Source organism: Grus americana, chromosome 4, assembly GCF_028858705.1.
Source record: "Grus americana isolate bGruAme1 chromosome 4, bGruAme1.mat, whole genome shotgun sequence".
NCBI lineage: Eukaryota > Metazoa > Chordata > Aves > Gruiformes > Gruidae > Grus > Grus americana.
Genome location: NC_072855.1, coordinates 26,952,525 through 26,968,755, shown reverse-complemented (window position 1 = coordinate 26,968,755; position 16,231 = coordinate 26,952,525). Strand labels below are relative to the sequence as shown.

The following is a 16,231-nucleotide window of genomic DNA, read 5'->3' as shown; positions in this document are numbered from 1 at the left end:
AATAAAAAGGGAGGAGAGGAGAATGAGCTAAATCATTTGTTACACTGTTGATTACCCAGACTGATAGAGATTTTTTGGCATGTCAAACATCTCAAAAATACAACATGAATTCTCACCTCCCTAACGCAGAAGAATGGGCATCTGTCATGTTGCATTCACTCGATCTATATTAGAACCTCTCAAAGCTTTTCAGAGCCTCCTACCATGCTGCATGTTTTCATTTTGTAATGAACCCAGCACAAGGACATTATTTTGTTTAAAGGTCATGCAAAGCATTAGCTGAGTACACTCTTTAAGAAAACTATTTCATAAATGCACATGGTTAGAATATTTCATAAGGGCCCAGTGTTGCAAGGTTTCGAGTACAGCAGCAATGACCTCATTCCTCAGATTTGTGTCTATTTATTACCTGTGTAAAAGAGAACATGCATTGTAAATCCTTACAATTGCATTGACACAATGGATCATTCTATCAAAGAGACAGACAGATGAAACTACTGCTGTTCCATAATCGTAAATATTACCTCTGGGCAACTAGGTATTTGCTAGATCCAGTGTGTGCAAATGAATGGGTACTGTTACAGTGAAAGTGGGATGCTTTAATCCCTCACATTGGTTTTCAAAAGCTCTTGAAACAAAATACATCAGAATCTTCTTTTTTGAATGTGTTAGGGCTGCCTTTCTATCTAAGTAGTCTTATAGCTCTCTTCACTGTGATACTGCAGAGCTAAATGAATACGGAAGACAGAATTTACTGTATTAGAAAGTAAAATACCATGTTATGTATATCCAACACAGACTATACATAATTACATTCTTCATTTAGTAATAACATTCTTTTAAAAATTACATGAGAATGCTCTTCTGCCCTTCATTTTTTTTAATTGCCCCACACTACCTTGCTGGAGAGAGGACAGAAAGAAAATGGATAATGCAATAGGTCAGATCATTGCAGAATAATACTGATTTAGAGCATAACATTATTTGGCACTGTGGTTTTTAGTCAGAAGAGGTTTGTGATTTGCTTTTACTGACTAGATAGTAACATGATGAGTTTAAAACTACTGAAAAAACCTCTGGGCAGTATCCTTGCACTCCTAAGCAATAAGCAATAGCAAAAAGGACTGTCATGTGCAGTACGTTGAGGATTTCTTTCTGAGCTTTTCTTTTTACTGAAGGATGTGGAATATGTCAAAAGAAAGTTTTCATAAAAGCAGTATGAGAAGGAAACTTCTTTAAGAACTTGGGAAAAGTGGTTTGTGATCAAAGTCTCAACTGGGCAGTGTTTCATGTGTGCTTTAAAGCCTGTAAGGTCCAACAGGCAGCCAGAATGCTCTAACTTCTACCTTCTGACGAACTGGCTCTGTAACCTTACAGTGAAACTTCCTACCTTTTTAAAGGCATTCTAGAATGAAAGATTTAAAAAAAAAAAATCCATCATGCAGGTTATTTTCACTTTTCATTAAAACTATTAGATTTAAATCTAAACCATCTGATGTTTTTATTGCAAAGCTATCCTTTTACAGATGGACCAACGTCCTCCTGGAATCACTTGCTGAAGCGTGCAGTAAACTTCATGAGTATCCTGATAGTCATGAGTTTCAAACCTTACCTGTTGCTGACACTCTTAACCAAGGACAAGCACCTGCCCCAGTGTCAAACACCAAACATTTGTCCATAAGTCTGTAGAAAGCATGAGCTTCTTGATGTCCTACAGGTGTACTTTGGTAACTAAAGATACTTTATCCATCGTTTTAACTCTCGGGCCAGACCTCTCTTCCTTGGATTTGTACAATGTTCCCTCACTCCTATCTCCCCTACCCACAGCTATTTCCCGACTCCAGCAGTCACACTTCATCCTCCTTGGCACACAACTGTCTCTCCAGAAGTGACACTGAAAAGCACAGGAAGTATAACTGTTTTCTTGGTTGAATGTTAATCTGGGAATGGCCCTCCTGATACTGGGGAAGACATTGGGAAGAGCTGTTACAGAAGGGAATTCTGCTCTCTCCCTGTAGCCCTGGGACAGAACCTGCAGAGATGTGGTTGTCAAACACCGACCGCACTGAGAATCTGCAAGCTCAGATTTTCAGTCATGACTCTCCCAGTTTTAGCTGACTTTATTTTCAATTTCTTCTGAGCAATACCATAAAGCATTGCTCTGATGATCAGGTAGATCACCTCCATCTCTGCAAAGGCTCTGCAGTTTCTCAACTACATGATGAGTTAGTATTTAACATGGGTCCCCCATCACACACTCCTTTTTCTCTCTTATAAGGCCTTCTGGTATTTGGGTGCAGTGAAATCAGGGAGACACAAGAAGGCATGGAGTTCTGTCTCCAAGCTCAAATCTGCAGGATAACAGACAGTGCCCGTTGTATTGCCCTACTACTACAGAGAGTGTGACACCTGCTCACTCTCTTCAAAACACGGAGCCAACTCATGCACTGTATTGCTTTCTTGAACAGAATCTATTCTGCTTTGGGTGGATTTCAGATTGATGATGCATTTTTGGTTTATGATTTCCTTCTCCTTACTCGCATTTGAATATTCCCGCTACTGTAGCCCCTGATGGTAGCTGTAGCAATAGATATAGCTATATATAGCTATATTTAAATCTCTTCTAAGTGTTTTTTGTAACTGACTGCCTGGAAAACTGAAAGCATTTGACAGAGGTTCTCCCTATTCTCCCTCCTTGTTCTCCCAGAAACATGTATCTAAGTGGGTATGAGTATTTTAACAATGCTATCGGAAAAGTATCTGCAGCTGTTTTAAATTTAAACTTCAGGGGCCTCGTTCCCCATCCAGTTACTCCATGCTTACAGTGTCAGAACATCTTTAAAATTGAAAGTGTTAAAGCCAGCATGAAATGGAGGAAAGCAGCAGCGAATTATACTATTGCTTTCAATGTAAAGCCATATAACTTAAATTTGCACTGATTTCTTAAAGTGAAAGTAATCACTGAACAGCAGGATTAAATGGTCATGCTGTATAATTAAGACCTGTGTATGCTACTTGTCATTACCCTTTTAGCGTTTTCTTACAGTTTGCCCTCACAGAAGAAACCAATCTAATATAAACATCTGCATTTTGTTTCTCTTCTGTGGTTTTAATCTAGCATTTGCATAAGCATGTGATTAGCCACAAAGAGGCCATCTGGTTGGCCATGCTCTTCCTCATCCATTTTCTTTATATGCCAACACTGCTTGTGCCTGTGCCATTTTCCTTATGTAACAAATCTGCTCACCACAATTCTATGCTGAAACTGCCAGCACGACTGTTTCGCTTTCTGTCTGCTGAGCAATGGGTGCTTGTGTGTTTGTCACAGCCTCACAAACATCAAGGGATGCCTGCAGAATGCTACGATAGTCTTCAACCCACTGCGAACGCCAAGTAGTCTGGCAAGAGATCAAACCTTTGCCTTGTTTTCTGGCAGAGTTTTTATTTCAAGCATGATGTTCTTTCTCCTCATGTTTTCTACAGCTGTGAGCAATTGTCAAGAGAGTCACACACAGACCTGGACTTTCACTTTCTCCTTTATCTGTCTGCTCTTGTATGACTTCTTCCTGTTTATCCTTGTAGCATACAAGGTCCTATGGGTACAACAGCTAGGGACAGGCAATCCTGTAAGAAACTGTCTCTACTGTGGACCTACATCCACTACTTAAGACCATGGAAGTGCAAGATGATGGTCATTTCAGCCCAGTCTTGCATGGTATTGAACACCTCCTGTAAAAGCTAAGCCCTGTTGCTAGCACTATTACCAAGGCCAGGACCCCACTGCAGTGGGGCGAGCACTACTCAGATGAATATCAAGAGAGAAACTTTCCCACAACAGCTCAAATCGCAAAGAAATGGAATTAAAGCAGCCAGGAAGTGCTTACTCAGGGTCACACAACAGGTCCCTTGGCACACTCAGAAAGAGAGTAGAGGTATCTCACTTTTTCAGGTAATAGTACAAATAGATATGCAATCCCCAAACATGCATGTCTTGCTATGTCATAGTTACCCTAAAATCCATTCAAAAGATAAAAGAAGGCTTCCAAAGTTGAGAATTTGGAAATCATGTGTGCAAACTCCTATATGGCACAATCAAGACAGCAGAGGTGCCCATGGATCTCTTCTCACATAGCCTCTCTCTCTGTCTATATCCATCCCATCATTCTTATGTGCAAATCAAGTTACGGGAAAACCTATTTTGGGAAAAGATAATTTCCCTTCCCTCCACATGTTTAAAAAAAATATATGATGCCCATCATGTCCAGCTTCTTCTCAGAAAAGGATAACGAGGTGGATTTGAAGAAGTGCTGATACATTCGCTCTTGTTGACCAGAAGGAACGTTCCTGATGGCACATTTAGTAGTATCTGTAGTGCCTTTCCAAGGCCAAGCTACAAAACAGACCAAGAACTGACCATAATTGCATTGTGTCATTGTGGACATCTGTAGGTTGGCTGCTTCCAACCACAGTTCCTTTTAGCATGTGAGACCACGTCTTTTCAAGAACTAGTGTGCCTGATGTGGGCCATTTGATGCTGCCACACGGCGTTACAGGATGCACACCAGAGAGCTTGTCCTTGCAGACTTCCATTGCAAGCAACCATGAGTTTGGGTCTATGCTATGGAATTAAGTATCCCTAAGTCTTTTTCCTCTAGTGCCCTGAATGTGAATGTAGCAGTGTATAAAGGAAATTTGAGTAAAGGATATTTAGGCTCAGGTGTAGAGCTGGGTCTACAAGAAAAGGATATATAGATGTAGCCTCTCTTTGCTACTACTCTGGATCTGCTTTGTTTCTGTTTGTCTGGGGTTTTTTGCTTTCCTGTGCTTTCTTTATGCACTCAGGCACTGCTACAGCACCTTAGTGAGACACTAACAGGAATGCCTTCACAGGTTTCTATAAATCAGCCTAGAGGTTGAATTATCTGATGTGTTTTGTGGTATGTTCTATATGTCTACATATACACTTCAGGTGTTTGAGGTTTCTTTTATTAACATGTCTTGCCTCAGGGAAGGAGACGTTTTGTCTTTCATAATCATAAAGCATACACATAATATAAATTTACACTGGCTTGTACAGATCAAACACATTCTATAATGAAAACTTCACAGCCTGTTTCCACAGGCGATCTATTTTTATGCCCGAGGGATGGGGTACAGAACAGTTAAGGGCAAAGCATCATTACATAAACAACAGCAAGCAGAAGAAGTAATTCTTCGTATCTTGCAGTGAGATATTGATAAGCACATGTGAACATTGGATAGACTTTGCTGGCTTACAGAGTTGATGTATTTGATGTCACACTTGGGCAAACAAAAGATTTGTTGGTTTCTGCTGAACCACACAGAGAACTGTCAGGAATTTCACTGGGAGTACTTGAAATATCAGCAAAGAAAAGCCAAATAATTTAAATAAACTTGCTTTGGAGATACAGTTATCTGAGAAGATTAAACAAACCTAACATGAGAGAGTTCAAAGTTTAGAAAATAACAATGAGTTAACATATAATTTCATAAATAAAACATCTTGTCACCATTTTAATGGCTTCAGGTGGAATTTCAAAGCACTTTATCTGATCTGCTTATGGAATACATAGCAGAAGCTTATGCTTAGACATATGCACAATGGATTTAAGAAACAGTACACAAAGCCTGCAAGTGTTACCCTTTCAGAGGGTCAAAGAAGGTAGAGAAAGCAAAAACGTACTTTTGCTCCTCTGAGCACAGCACTGGTCTAGTCTTCAGCGATACCATACATCGTCTCCTCGCTGACAGGTAAATTATAGACTCATTTGAGCTGAAACGGTTTCTTCCCTGTACCTTTTTAAATTTTAGATGTAGCTATTTATAAAATTTCAATAGAAACTTCCCATGCTATGGGAGTATTTTATATATTAAACTACAAAGGTATTGGTTAAAATATTATGAGAGTTTGAGATTAACTCACAGCCTCCAGTTGCTGCAATACCTTACAAAGCAGCAAAAGACATATGCCAGAAATCCCTTCCAGACATCTCTGGAAAAGAAGCGGCAGTTACAGTATTAATTTTCCCTTCCACTATTGTATAAAACCTGGCCACCTATTTTCCGACAGCATATCACAAAGGAAAATTGCATCTCTTCATATACATTAATAGCATTACAGGAAAAATCTAGATTAATTTTTTATATATGTGTGTTGGGTTTGCGTGGCAAGGTTTTGGTAGCGGGGGGGCTACAGGGGTGGCTTCTGTGAGAAGCTGCTAGAAGCTTCCTCTGTGTCTGACAGAGCCAATGCCAGCCGGCTCCAAGATGGACCCGCCGCTGGCCAAGGCCAAGCCAATCAGCGCCTCTGTGATAACATATTTAAGAAGGAAGGAAAAAACAGTTAGAGAGAGCTTTTGCAGGTGGAGAGAGGAGCGAGAAGATGTAAGAAACTCTGCAGACACCAAGGTCAGTGCAGAAGGAGGGGGAGGAGGAGCTCCAGGCGCCGGAGCAGAGATCCCCCTGCAGCCCGTGGTGAAGACCATGGTGAAGCAGGCTGTCCCCCTGCAGCCCATGGAGGAAGGATGAGGGGGTGTAGAGATTCCACCTGCAGCCCGTGGAGGACCCCACGCCGGAGCAGGTGGAGGCACCTGAAGGAGGCTGCAGCCCGTGGGAAGCCCACGCTGGAGCAAGTTCCAGGCCGGACCAGTGGACCCATGAAGAGGGGAGCCCACGCCAGGGCAGGTTTGCTGGCAGGACTTGTGACCCTGTGGGGGACCCCACACTGGAGCAGTTTGCTCCTGAAGGTCTGCACCCCGTGAGAGGGACTCCATGCTGGAGCAGGGGAATGATGAGAGGAGTCCTCCCCCTGAGGATGAAGAAGCAGCAGAAACACCGTGAGATGAACTGACCGTAACCCCCATTCCCCGTCCCCCTGTGCCGCTGAGGGGGGGAAGGTTGAAGCCGGGAGTGAAGTTGAGCCCGGGAAGATGGGAGGGGTGGGGGGAGGAGTTTTAAGATTTGATTTTATTTCTCATTCCTCTACTCCGTTTTGCCTCGTAATAAATCAGATGAATTCCCTAAGTTCAGTCTGTTTTGCTCGTGACGATAATTAGTGAGTGATCTCTCCCTGTCCTTATCTCGACCCACAAGCATTTCGTTATACCTTTTCTCCCGTTTAGTGAATGAGGGGAGTGAGAGAGCGGCTCTGGTGGGCACCTGGCCTCTAGCCAGGGTCAACCCACCACATCTTTAAAGCATAATACAGGCGTACTGTTAATTTACACCTTTGCTGGAAAGCTGATTCGCTTGCTTCCGTTTTGCAGCCCTGTCACACACATTCCAAACAAGTGATGATCCAAAACAAATATTGGATTCCTCAAATATAGAGCATACTCTCAAGTATATATATTCTCAAGTAAGAGGTGAAGGGATGGAGCTCATATATTCGTTTTCTGAAGAAATACAAGGGCCAGTTCATTGTGCCAACAGATCTTGTGGGGGGAAGGGAGAAAGGGTAGAGGCTACTCGGCTTTTCCTGGAATGATATTGCAAGTGGATGGAGACTGTTATGAAATACAGCGGTTCAATTTCCTGCATTTGGACGACATCTGGATGAACTGTGTGTTGTGTAATTAAATGGTTAAATGCGTTTAGCTTATCATTGAGGCTTTGTTGAATAAAAACTGGAAAACTGGAGAATTTCTTAAGTGATAGTAAGATTTAATAGAGCTTTATTCCTTATTTTTTCCAAATATTATTCATACTATAAATTAAAAAAGGTTTTTTCTTAAAAAAAAAGATATTAAGCATTTACAATAACTCAGAGTACACAAAAGTATACTAAGAATAAAGCTACTAATTTTTTGCTACGCTATTTTGTGATGCGAATAGTGACTTCGTATGTAAAATAACTATTCACAAATGCAAATGAGCACTTGACAGCATTGTTTTAGTATCTTCTATACTCAAGTGGAAAAACTTCCAGTTGCCCAAAGGTATCAGTAATAAGCGCCACTTGACAGGGATCTTACAGCCAAAAAAAAGTTTAGACATAAAATAGGATTTAAGTGACAATCCTATTTGTCACCAGCATTGCAATGATTTCAGGAAAAATGTGTGTTGACTGGCATGTATATAAATTTATAGTGAGTTTCAGAGTCTGGTTGTAGCTTTTTAACAATAGTGTAGCTGCTATGAATTGCAAAAAAATGCCCCCCACAAGATCCTTTTTCACGAATGGGCCCTGTTTATGCTTGGAGGGTTATATATATGATGAATCTCCTAAATGACTTTCAGTCAGGCTTCAATGGAATCTCAACAGAAAACTAAAAGCTGTTTCTTACAGAAAGTAACTTGCGTCAGCTAAGCCTCTGCCTATGGCTGATAATGACCTACAATGAGTACTTCTTAAAACTGGACAAGCACTGCATGTTCTCTCCAGGCATTTTGTTTTTCCAGTAAAAAGAGCATAAAGAGAGATCTTTCTACAATCTTTGTTTCTGGTTCAGAAAAAAATCCCCCAAACCCAACAAAACCATAAACCCACACAGACTGCTGCATAGGATGATGCAGAAGAGCATTGTCTTTTGAAGAGGAGTCTCCAACAGGTTTTCGGGCCCGTGGTTTGAAAAAAAAAATAACAAAAAACCAAAAAATACATTTATTTCCCAATGCAGTCTTCTGTGAAGTAAAGCATTCCTCTTTCCTGGTGTCTGAGCTTGTCATTTAAGAAAAACAAATTCTTGGTTTACTTTTCTCCATGACTGAAGTGCTGCTTGATTGATTTACACAGATTAAATTTATACAATTTTATCGAACAAAAGACTGTTATTAAGAAAGATAATATATACCTTATTTTCTCATAGCATGTATGTATGGTCTGTAAAGAAATCAGCAGCAATCCCACGCCTGTAATCTGACCGTATTATGTACTTTCTGGAGGAAGCAATATTGGCCTCAAATCCTCTCAAGATTCGTGGGACAATAGTAGCTTTATTCTACTTCATAATTTCCATCATCCTCTAGGCAGTCAGTACGTTTTATGCCTGACTGAAATGGATACAAAACTTAATTATACCAAAAGACCTACAGCTCCAAATCCTATCACGGTTTCTATTTTCTTCTCCATCCTCTTTTTACGGTGGCTGTTTTTACTGAGACATGGGGACAACACGTCAGGGACACACTTCCCAGCCGGTTGCAGTCGCCCAAGCGTCACGTTAACAGTCTGGAAGTAAAATCGCCGCTGCCGCTTCAGCCCGAGGCATCTGCAGCTGCGACCGCCTTTCCCCAGCCCACGCAGGACGAGAGCTCGATTCACACTGACTCAGGGCTGTCAAACTGCGGCACTCTGACTTAGGAGAGATTAAAAATAAAAAGCTGGGCGAGAGTTTGAAAGCTGTCCGTCAAGCAGCGGCAACCGAGCCTCCCTCTGCCTCAACGGGGGCTTGACAGCAACGCTCCCAATTCCCTCTCCGGATGAAAGCCTCCCGCCCCCCCCGCGCCCTTCGCTTCATCTACACCTCGCTAAGCTGCCTAAGAGACCAAAGGACGGCTGGAGTCCCCTCTGCAGATACACAATGCTGGGCACCTCTGCAGATCCGCCGCCCGGCCTGCTGTCCTCCGCCCCCCTCACCTCCTTTCCCAGGCCGCCGGGCTGCACCGGCCGCGACAAGCCTCTGCCGCCCGAGGGTCGCCGCCCTCAACAGCCCGCCTCGGCCCGCCCCCCCCGCCACCGCTTCCCGCCCCGCCGAGGCTGGGCTCCACCGCCCCAGACACGGGGCCCCGCCCGCCAGGACGGGGGACACCGGCCGGCCTTCCCCGGGGCTCCCCCCTGCCCGCCCCTAGAGCCGCGCAGCGGCGCGTTCCATTTCCCTCGCGTCACGGGGGACGGGGGGCGGGGGGGCGGTGGTCCACATGGAAAACCCTTCGCTCGCTCGCTCCAGAAGCGGGACCGAAACCGCTCGTAGTGCCGGTGCCCGGTTAGACGCGGCGCCCCGGCAGGCGCGAGCCCGAGGGGGCGGGAGATGGCGGCGGGACGCCGCAGGCCGAGGGGGCGGGGGGGGGAGGTGGAGTCGGTAGGTTGCGGAGGGGGCCGGCGAGCGCGGAGCGCTGGCGCCCCGGCTGTCAGTCAGGAGCGGCGGCGCGAGCAGAGGGAGGCGCAGCCGGGGCGCGAGCCTGCCGCCTCGGGCTGCCGGAGGAGCCGCCGCCGCCGGGACCCGCCGCCCTCGGCCCGGGCCTCGCTGCGGCGCGGGGCGCGCTCCGGCGTGCGGCAGGTGCAGGGCGCGGAGGCGGCCGCGCCACCGCCCCCCGCTCGGCGGCGATGCCGGCGGTGCAGAAAACGGTGTCCGAGATCCGCTCCCGAGCAGAGGGTAAGTGCCGCCCGGCAACCCGCCTCTCCCCGGCTGCAAGGAGGGACGGGGGAGCCCGGCCGGCGCACCGCGACCCTCTGGCGCGGAGCCGCGGCGGGGTCTGCGCCGCCTGACCGGGAGGGGGCGGCGGGGAGACGAGGCGGCGGGAGCCGGTGTCGCGCCGGCTGCTGCAACGCCGCCCGCCGCGCCGCCCCTCACCGCGGCCTCCGGTCGCGCCGTGCCCGCCGCTGGCCTCCCGACCGCGGAGGGGAGGTGCCGGAGGAGGGCTTCGTGTCGCCCCTTCTCCCCCCCCGCCGCACACCTGAGCGCGGGTCGGGGCCCCGCGCATCGCCAGCCTGCAGCGACGGTCGCTTGCCGCGGCCCGGGCATCGACCCTAGCGCTGGGGCGTGAGCGTTGCTGGTGGTGTCGGTCTCGTATTTATGGCTCTCCATTGTCCGCCGCGGGCGGTGAGCCCCCGGGCAGCGCTTTGCGCGTCAGCGATGGCAGCGCTTCAGGGCGAGCGGTTGTTTTCATTTCCCCGGTGTGCCTGGCTGCACGGCCCGCCGGCCCCGAGCGGCGCGGGGGGAGAGGCAGCGGTGGCTCATGGCCTGCGGTATTTGTCCTGGGATGTTCGTCCTAGGAATAAGGCGGCGTACCTTTCGTATGTAGTACGTAAGCGTGCACTGATCGTCAGAAATAAACGTTTCTGATACAGGGAATGTGCCCGAGTGCTTCAGGCCGTGCTGATGTTTCATGCCTAGCTAAGGGTTAGGATTGCTTGCCTTCACATAACAACGGGTCAAGAAGTGCCTTGTAAAAAGAATCACTGCAATGAAATTATCGTAATATAATATTCATTGCATGCAAAAGTAAGATTTGAAATCACTGATAGCAAAGCAGCGGTGTATTGGGACAGTTTATGATTTTCAGTTGCCGTAGGTAGCAATAGCAGTGTCACTGTAATGACACAGACTTTCCGAGGCAGGTATGCAGGTTTTATCCCTTTGTCTGAAAGTTTTTCCACTTAAACTATTGCATCAGGTTGATTATTTTTTGGCTTTGTTTGGCTACATAGGGAGGTAGAAACTTTGTCCCTGTATGTTCCTTCCTTCTTCCAAACAAAGGATATTTTATTTATTTGTTTGTGTTCGGAAGAGCATGAGGAAACATAGATTGGAAGTAGGCTGTTACCTTGATGTTCTTTTCTGTTTCTCCCATGTTACATGCCTTCCTCCCCCAGAGGTAGGTTTGTAGGAGGTCTGGCTCTGCCGTTACCTAGGAAATGTTAGCTGGCCAAGAAATAGAAGAATGCATCCTTCTACGGAGAAAGGAAGAAGGTACATCCTTCCAGGGACACTTTGGAAATGCATTTTCAACCAGAGCAGCCGTGCTGCTATACCCACAGTGATTAGTAGATGCATATAATGGTACTAGTTAAGTGTCCAAATTTTCAGTGCTTAGTTTCAGTTCTTTTCCACTCATTCTTTTCCAGACAGTTGGTTTTCACTGCAAGCTTAGCACAAATAAATTGGGAAAACTGATGCTCTCTTTAAAATGATCTAATTACAGGAATCTTAATGGTTATTAAATGAACAAATGTGATGTTCCCTAAAGGTTGATGTCTATCTAAGATGTGCAGATGCAGTAAAAGGAGAAAAAAAAAAGAGTCTAGTTTATTTGAATAATGTCCAAGGCTGAATGACTGTAAAACAGTTGCATATAGCGTTTAAGAGGCTTCTCAAAAATCCTTTCTTTAGGACTGAAAACAGGTATGAAACTTCTTTTAAGAAACTTAACTATTGGAAAATGACGTGATAGTTTTTCACCATAGCAGTGGAGTTACTGACTCATACTATATATAACATTACTCAAAGAAAAATAATTTAAAAACTTTTACTGTTTTCTTACTCTGAGATTAATGTGACGCTTACTAGTTAATTTTATTTATATTCAGTTCAATTTATTTATGCTTAGTTCATTCATAATGAAACAAATGTCAAAGAATCTCTTACTTCCTTTTTTCTTTTTTGAGATAAACGGCTTCAAAGTCTAGTTAGTCCACACCTTTGGACTGTGTGGCTGGCACTTCTAAACAGTTCTTTGTAAGTAAATGTTGCTATTTTCTAAAAAAGACAACTCCAGAGTTCTGCAATGTGAGTCTCATCCCTAGCAGTGGACAGTGACATAAGGGAACCGTAAAACCCTAGCTCTGGCCATCACAGGAGGCTCTTAGATAAGTACTGTGCAAGGCGATGATAAGGCTGCCTTCAGAGACCTCCACCAAAGTCTTGCCTACAGTGTGGAGTAGGAAATTCTTGTTATTGGCAGTGTCCCTGTGTGTTCTTTGGAAGCCTCTGGTAATACTGTAATCACAAACAGCAGCTTCTATAAGTGCTGTTATGGCATAGACCATTCCTTAGAGTAGCCTACTTGTGGGGATCTGATAGACAAGCTTAATATTGCTTCCCTTATTCTAGAATTTTTGTATTGTATCTTTGGGGTTAAAACCTCCATTTTTCTCTTTTGTCACTGCAACAACTAATTTCTGCTTCAGAGACCTTTTCCATGGATCATGAGTTACATTATCAGGCTGGACTGTCTTGACATCATCTCAGAACTAAGTTCCCTCTGACATGAAGAGGTAGTAATGCTGTTATTAGAGAAAACTGACTATTGTGCTCAGACGAAATAAACTAAGTCAGAACTGTCAGAACGATGCATTCGCAAGAACTGGTTGACAGCTGCACAGAAGAATTGACACTACAGTCTATAAATTATTACAAAATGAAAATGGTAGGTGTTTTAATGTCTGTAAGACAACGTTACCTGCATAGAAAAAAGAATTTGGTAATAAAGGAACTACTATTTTTGTGGCATTCTTCCAAACCTCTGCAGGTTCTTGTTCTCTTCATGGCTAATGAAAGATAACCAGGCAAGCTTATAACCTTTTTTAAATAGATTTTTGTGCATTATTATCCCTGTTGCAAAGAAGAACACCTGCAGTTCACCATAAGCCTAGGAAATGCTGCAGTTCTACAGTGGTGTATGTATCAATAAAGTCTCGCTCAAGGCATGGAAGATCTGGTCCTCCTAAATGAATTTAGGAAATTGCTGCATGTGTTTTCACCACCAGTGGCCTTAATTCAGAATTGTACCTAGGCTTCAGGCATTTGGTGCTGTGGAAATAGCATCGGTGTCGTGTATTCTGCAGTTGCAAAACACATGGGGTATCTTTGAGTAGCTTACATCTAGCCTTATTAGATACGGTAATTAACTGTGGTTGTTTTAGCTATATATGGCTGCACAACTAATATATGCATCCATTAAAGAATATGAAACGGAATAATTCAAAGCATTTTATTTCTTTTAAGAGAGTCTGGGAGAGTGGAATTGTGGTTGGCAGTTCTTGTTAGGGTTCTCTGAAGATTGAGGCATTAATGCTTTTGCTCCATGGAGGAAAATGTGTTGGTGGAGTTCAGTGAACTATATTAGGTTGTCGAGAAAGGGTAGAAATTTGAGGTGCCATGATGCTGTCTACCAACAACAATAGGTAATAACTAGTTCTTCCTATTAGTGGAGGTAAATGCCTGTATGAAAATTAGGTGAAGCTGAACTTGTGTGAGATGAGAAAACTGTCATATGAAGAGGGAAAGTGTTTTGAAATTCTGTAGTAGTCATCAGATTGTCTTCAGCAGACCATCTGTTTTTGTAATGCCTAATATATCCTTAGGTGTTTCTACTCATGGACTATAGCACTGTGTAGCATTTTACCATATGTAGTGCTCATTATAGTCACTTGTGTCTGGGTTTGGGTTTTTTTCTGCCAAGTCTGTTTTGCAGACTATGTTGAGATCCCAATACTTCACAAAGGGGAAAAAACTTAGTTTAGTTCTAGTGCAGGCTTGGCCATCTCAGTGGTACCCGCAGGTTCGAGCAGGTCGTCCCAATTCCTGTCTGTGCTCTGACTCCTCAGAAGGACAGACTGATGGGTCAGGTCCCAGTGCGTGTTCTTTCATTGAAGGTCTATCACAGCATTACAGCAAGTAACTCTGAAGGCACTTCCGTTGTCATAATCATACCCCCTTTGAACCATGCTGCATTCTTCGGGAATATGAGGTAGCGGACTTACTCATGTAAGAGGTTCTTGGCTACAGCACCAGTTTTCAAAGCTTTTGAATGCTGAACTTGGAGAGTAAAAAGTGTTTAATGATTAAGGGAAATGAATTTAAATCCTGGTGATTTGAGTGAGGATTTTCTTTTCTTCCCTTTCTTTCCATGTTACAGCCTGTCTGTATTTACCTTTGTTTCTTGTATTGAAAATGAGACTGTTCTAAGGAGTGAAAGCTGAAACTGTTAAACCACCCTACCTAAAGGAAAAAATGGATATATGGAAAATATTTGGACAATGTTTACTGTTTAGAATTTATTGTTGTTGTTTTACTAATTTAGAAACTTTTTTATCAAATCTGGTTTAGGAAAAGTGCCTGCAAATATTGTGTGTTGGAGCAGAGTTGCTTCATCAAAATTTATTCTTGGAAGGAAAATACGGTCTTCAAGGGGTTCTCCTGTTGGAGTAAGCTCAAGTTGGTTGTTTGGGGACTTTTTGTTTGTTTCATTGGTTACTTATTTATTTGGGCTTCGTTGTTGTTGAAGATGTTATTTTCGCTGGCAAAAATGAAAATGTGTATTCTATGCAAATTACACATTTTGCTATGATTTTTTTTTCTTTCCCCGGTACAGCTTGTACCCTGGGAAGTAACTACCTAGTCTCCATATTCTCAGAATTGATAGCAATTGTTTCCATGTTTTTCTTGTGTTTTCCCCTCTTGCATGTAATTTACTTCCATTCTTTAATTTTGAACAGATTGAAGGAAATCCTGAACCAAAACCTCAGTTATTATTGAGTGACTTTGAATAAAATTTATGGTGTTTTGTGCTTATCCATCAATAATTTCCAGATTCTGTGTTCTACTAGCAAATAACATTGAGTGCAGAACAAAATATTATGTACAGTCATTGTAGTTTGATGCAACAGCTTTATAAATGAACTCTTTTATAAGGGTAATAGTTGCATTCCTTTGATATTGAAGCACCTTTTTTTATTAGTTTTGGCCTGGTAGTGACAGAAAACAATAAAATAATCAAAATATATTATGAGAAATTGTAATTCTGAATATTAAGAGGAAATTAGTTTTGAAACTTGCCACTTCTGCATAATAAATTGTTAGAATAGTATGGTGGGTTGGCATTTCCTTTTATTCTTTTTAAAGTACTGGTGACTTTTTTTCACGTCAGATGCTTTTCCGAGTGGGGGCATGTGAGAATGTATGTCATGGAATCAGTTTGATAGTTCAGCTGTGGTTAAATATCAGCTCAACTCAGGTTAAATATCAGTAGCATTGCAAGCCACAACAGAGGAAGAAAAGTCTTGGAATATATTTGTTGTTCCTTCTGAATGGCAGGTCTTAGTAGGACAGCATCATAGTTCCTATCTGAAATGTGATGATTGCTGGTTTACTCTTGCTAGATATAAGACTTCAAAATTATTACTAAGAGGTACTGCAGAATTTGTTGTGACCTTAAATTGTTGTGGCCTTTAGGCTGAAAAAGTGATGCTACTTTTAATTTTAAATCCTGGAGCAATGCTTTTCTGATAGCTTAGTGCAATGAACAAACAAGAAGCAAGTTATGTGGACATCCATTTAATACCTGTAACACAGCAAGAACTACACTTTTTTTTAAAAAAGGTATTAGAATGATTGCTTCATCTTAAGTTCTTACTTCTTTCTACTGATTTTTTATAATCAGAATTTTGTAACGGCTGATGCTTTGCTGTTGTCTGTGCATATGTTGTGGGTTTTCTATTCTTCCTGTCTGCATACTGTACTTCGGGTTTTGGTTTTTTTTTTTCTTTGTC

At 43.3% G+C, this 16,231-nt stretch overlaps 1 protein-coding gene across 1 annotated transcript in view; it reads left to right on the top strand.

Moving 5' to 3' along the window:
- Positions 1-9,881: 9,881 nt before the first annotated feature.
- ATP8A1 (ATPase phospholipid transporting 8A1) overlaps positions 9,882-16,231 on the top strand; it is a 121,450-nt gene continuing 115,100 nt past the window's right edge. The window contains exon 1 of the mRNA XM_054824015.1: positions 9,882-10,334. Coding sequence (XP_054679990.1) covers positions 10,286-10,334 — 49 coding nt within the window. The 5' untranslated portion in view covers positions 9,882-10,285. The remainder of the gene's footprint in view (positions 10,335-16,231) is intronic.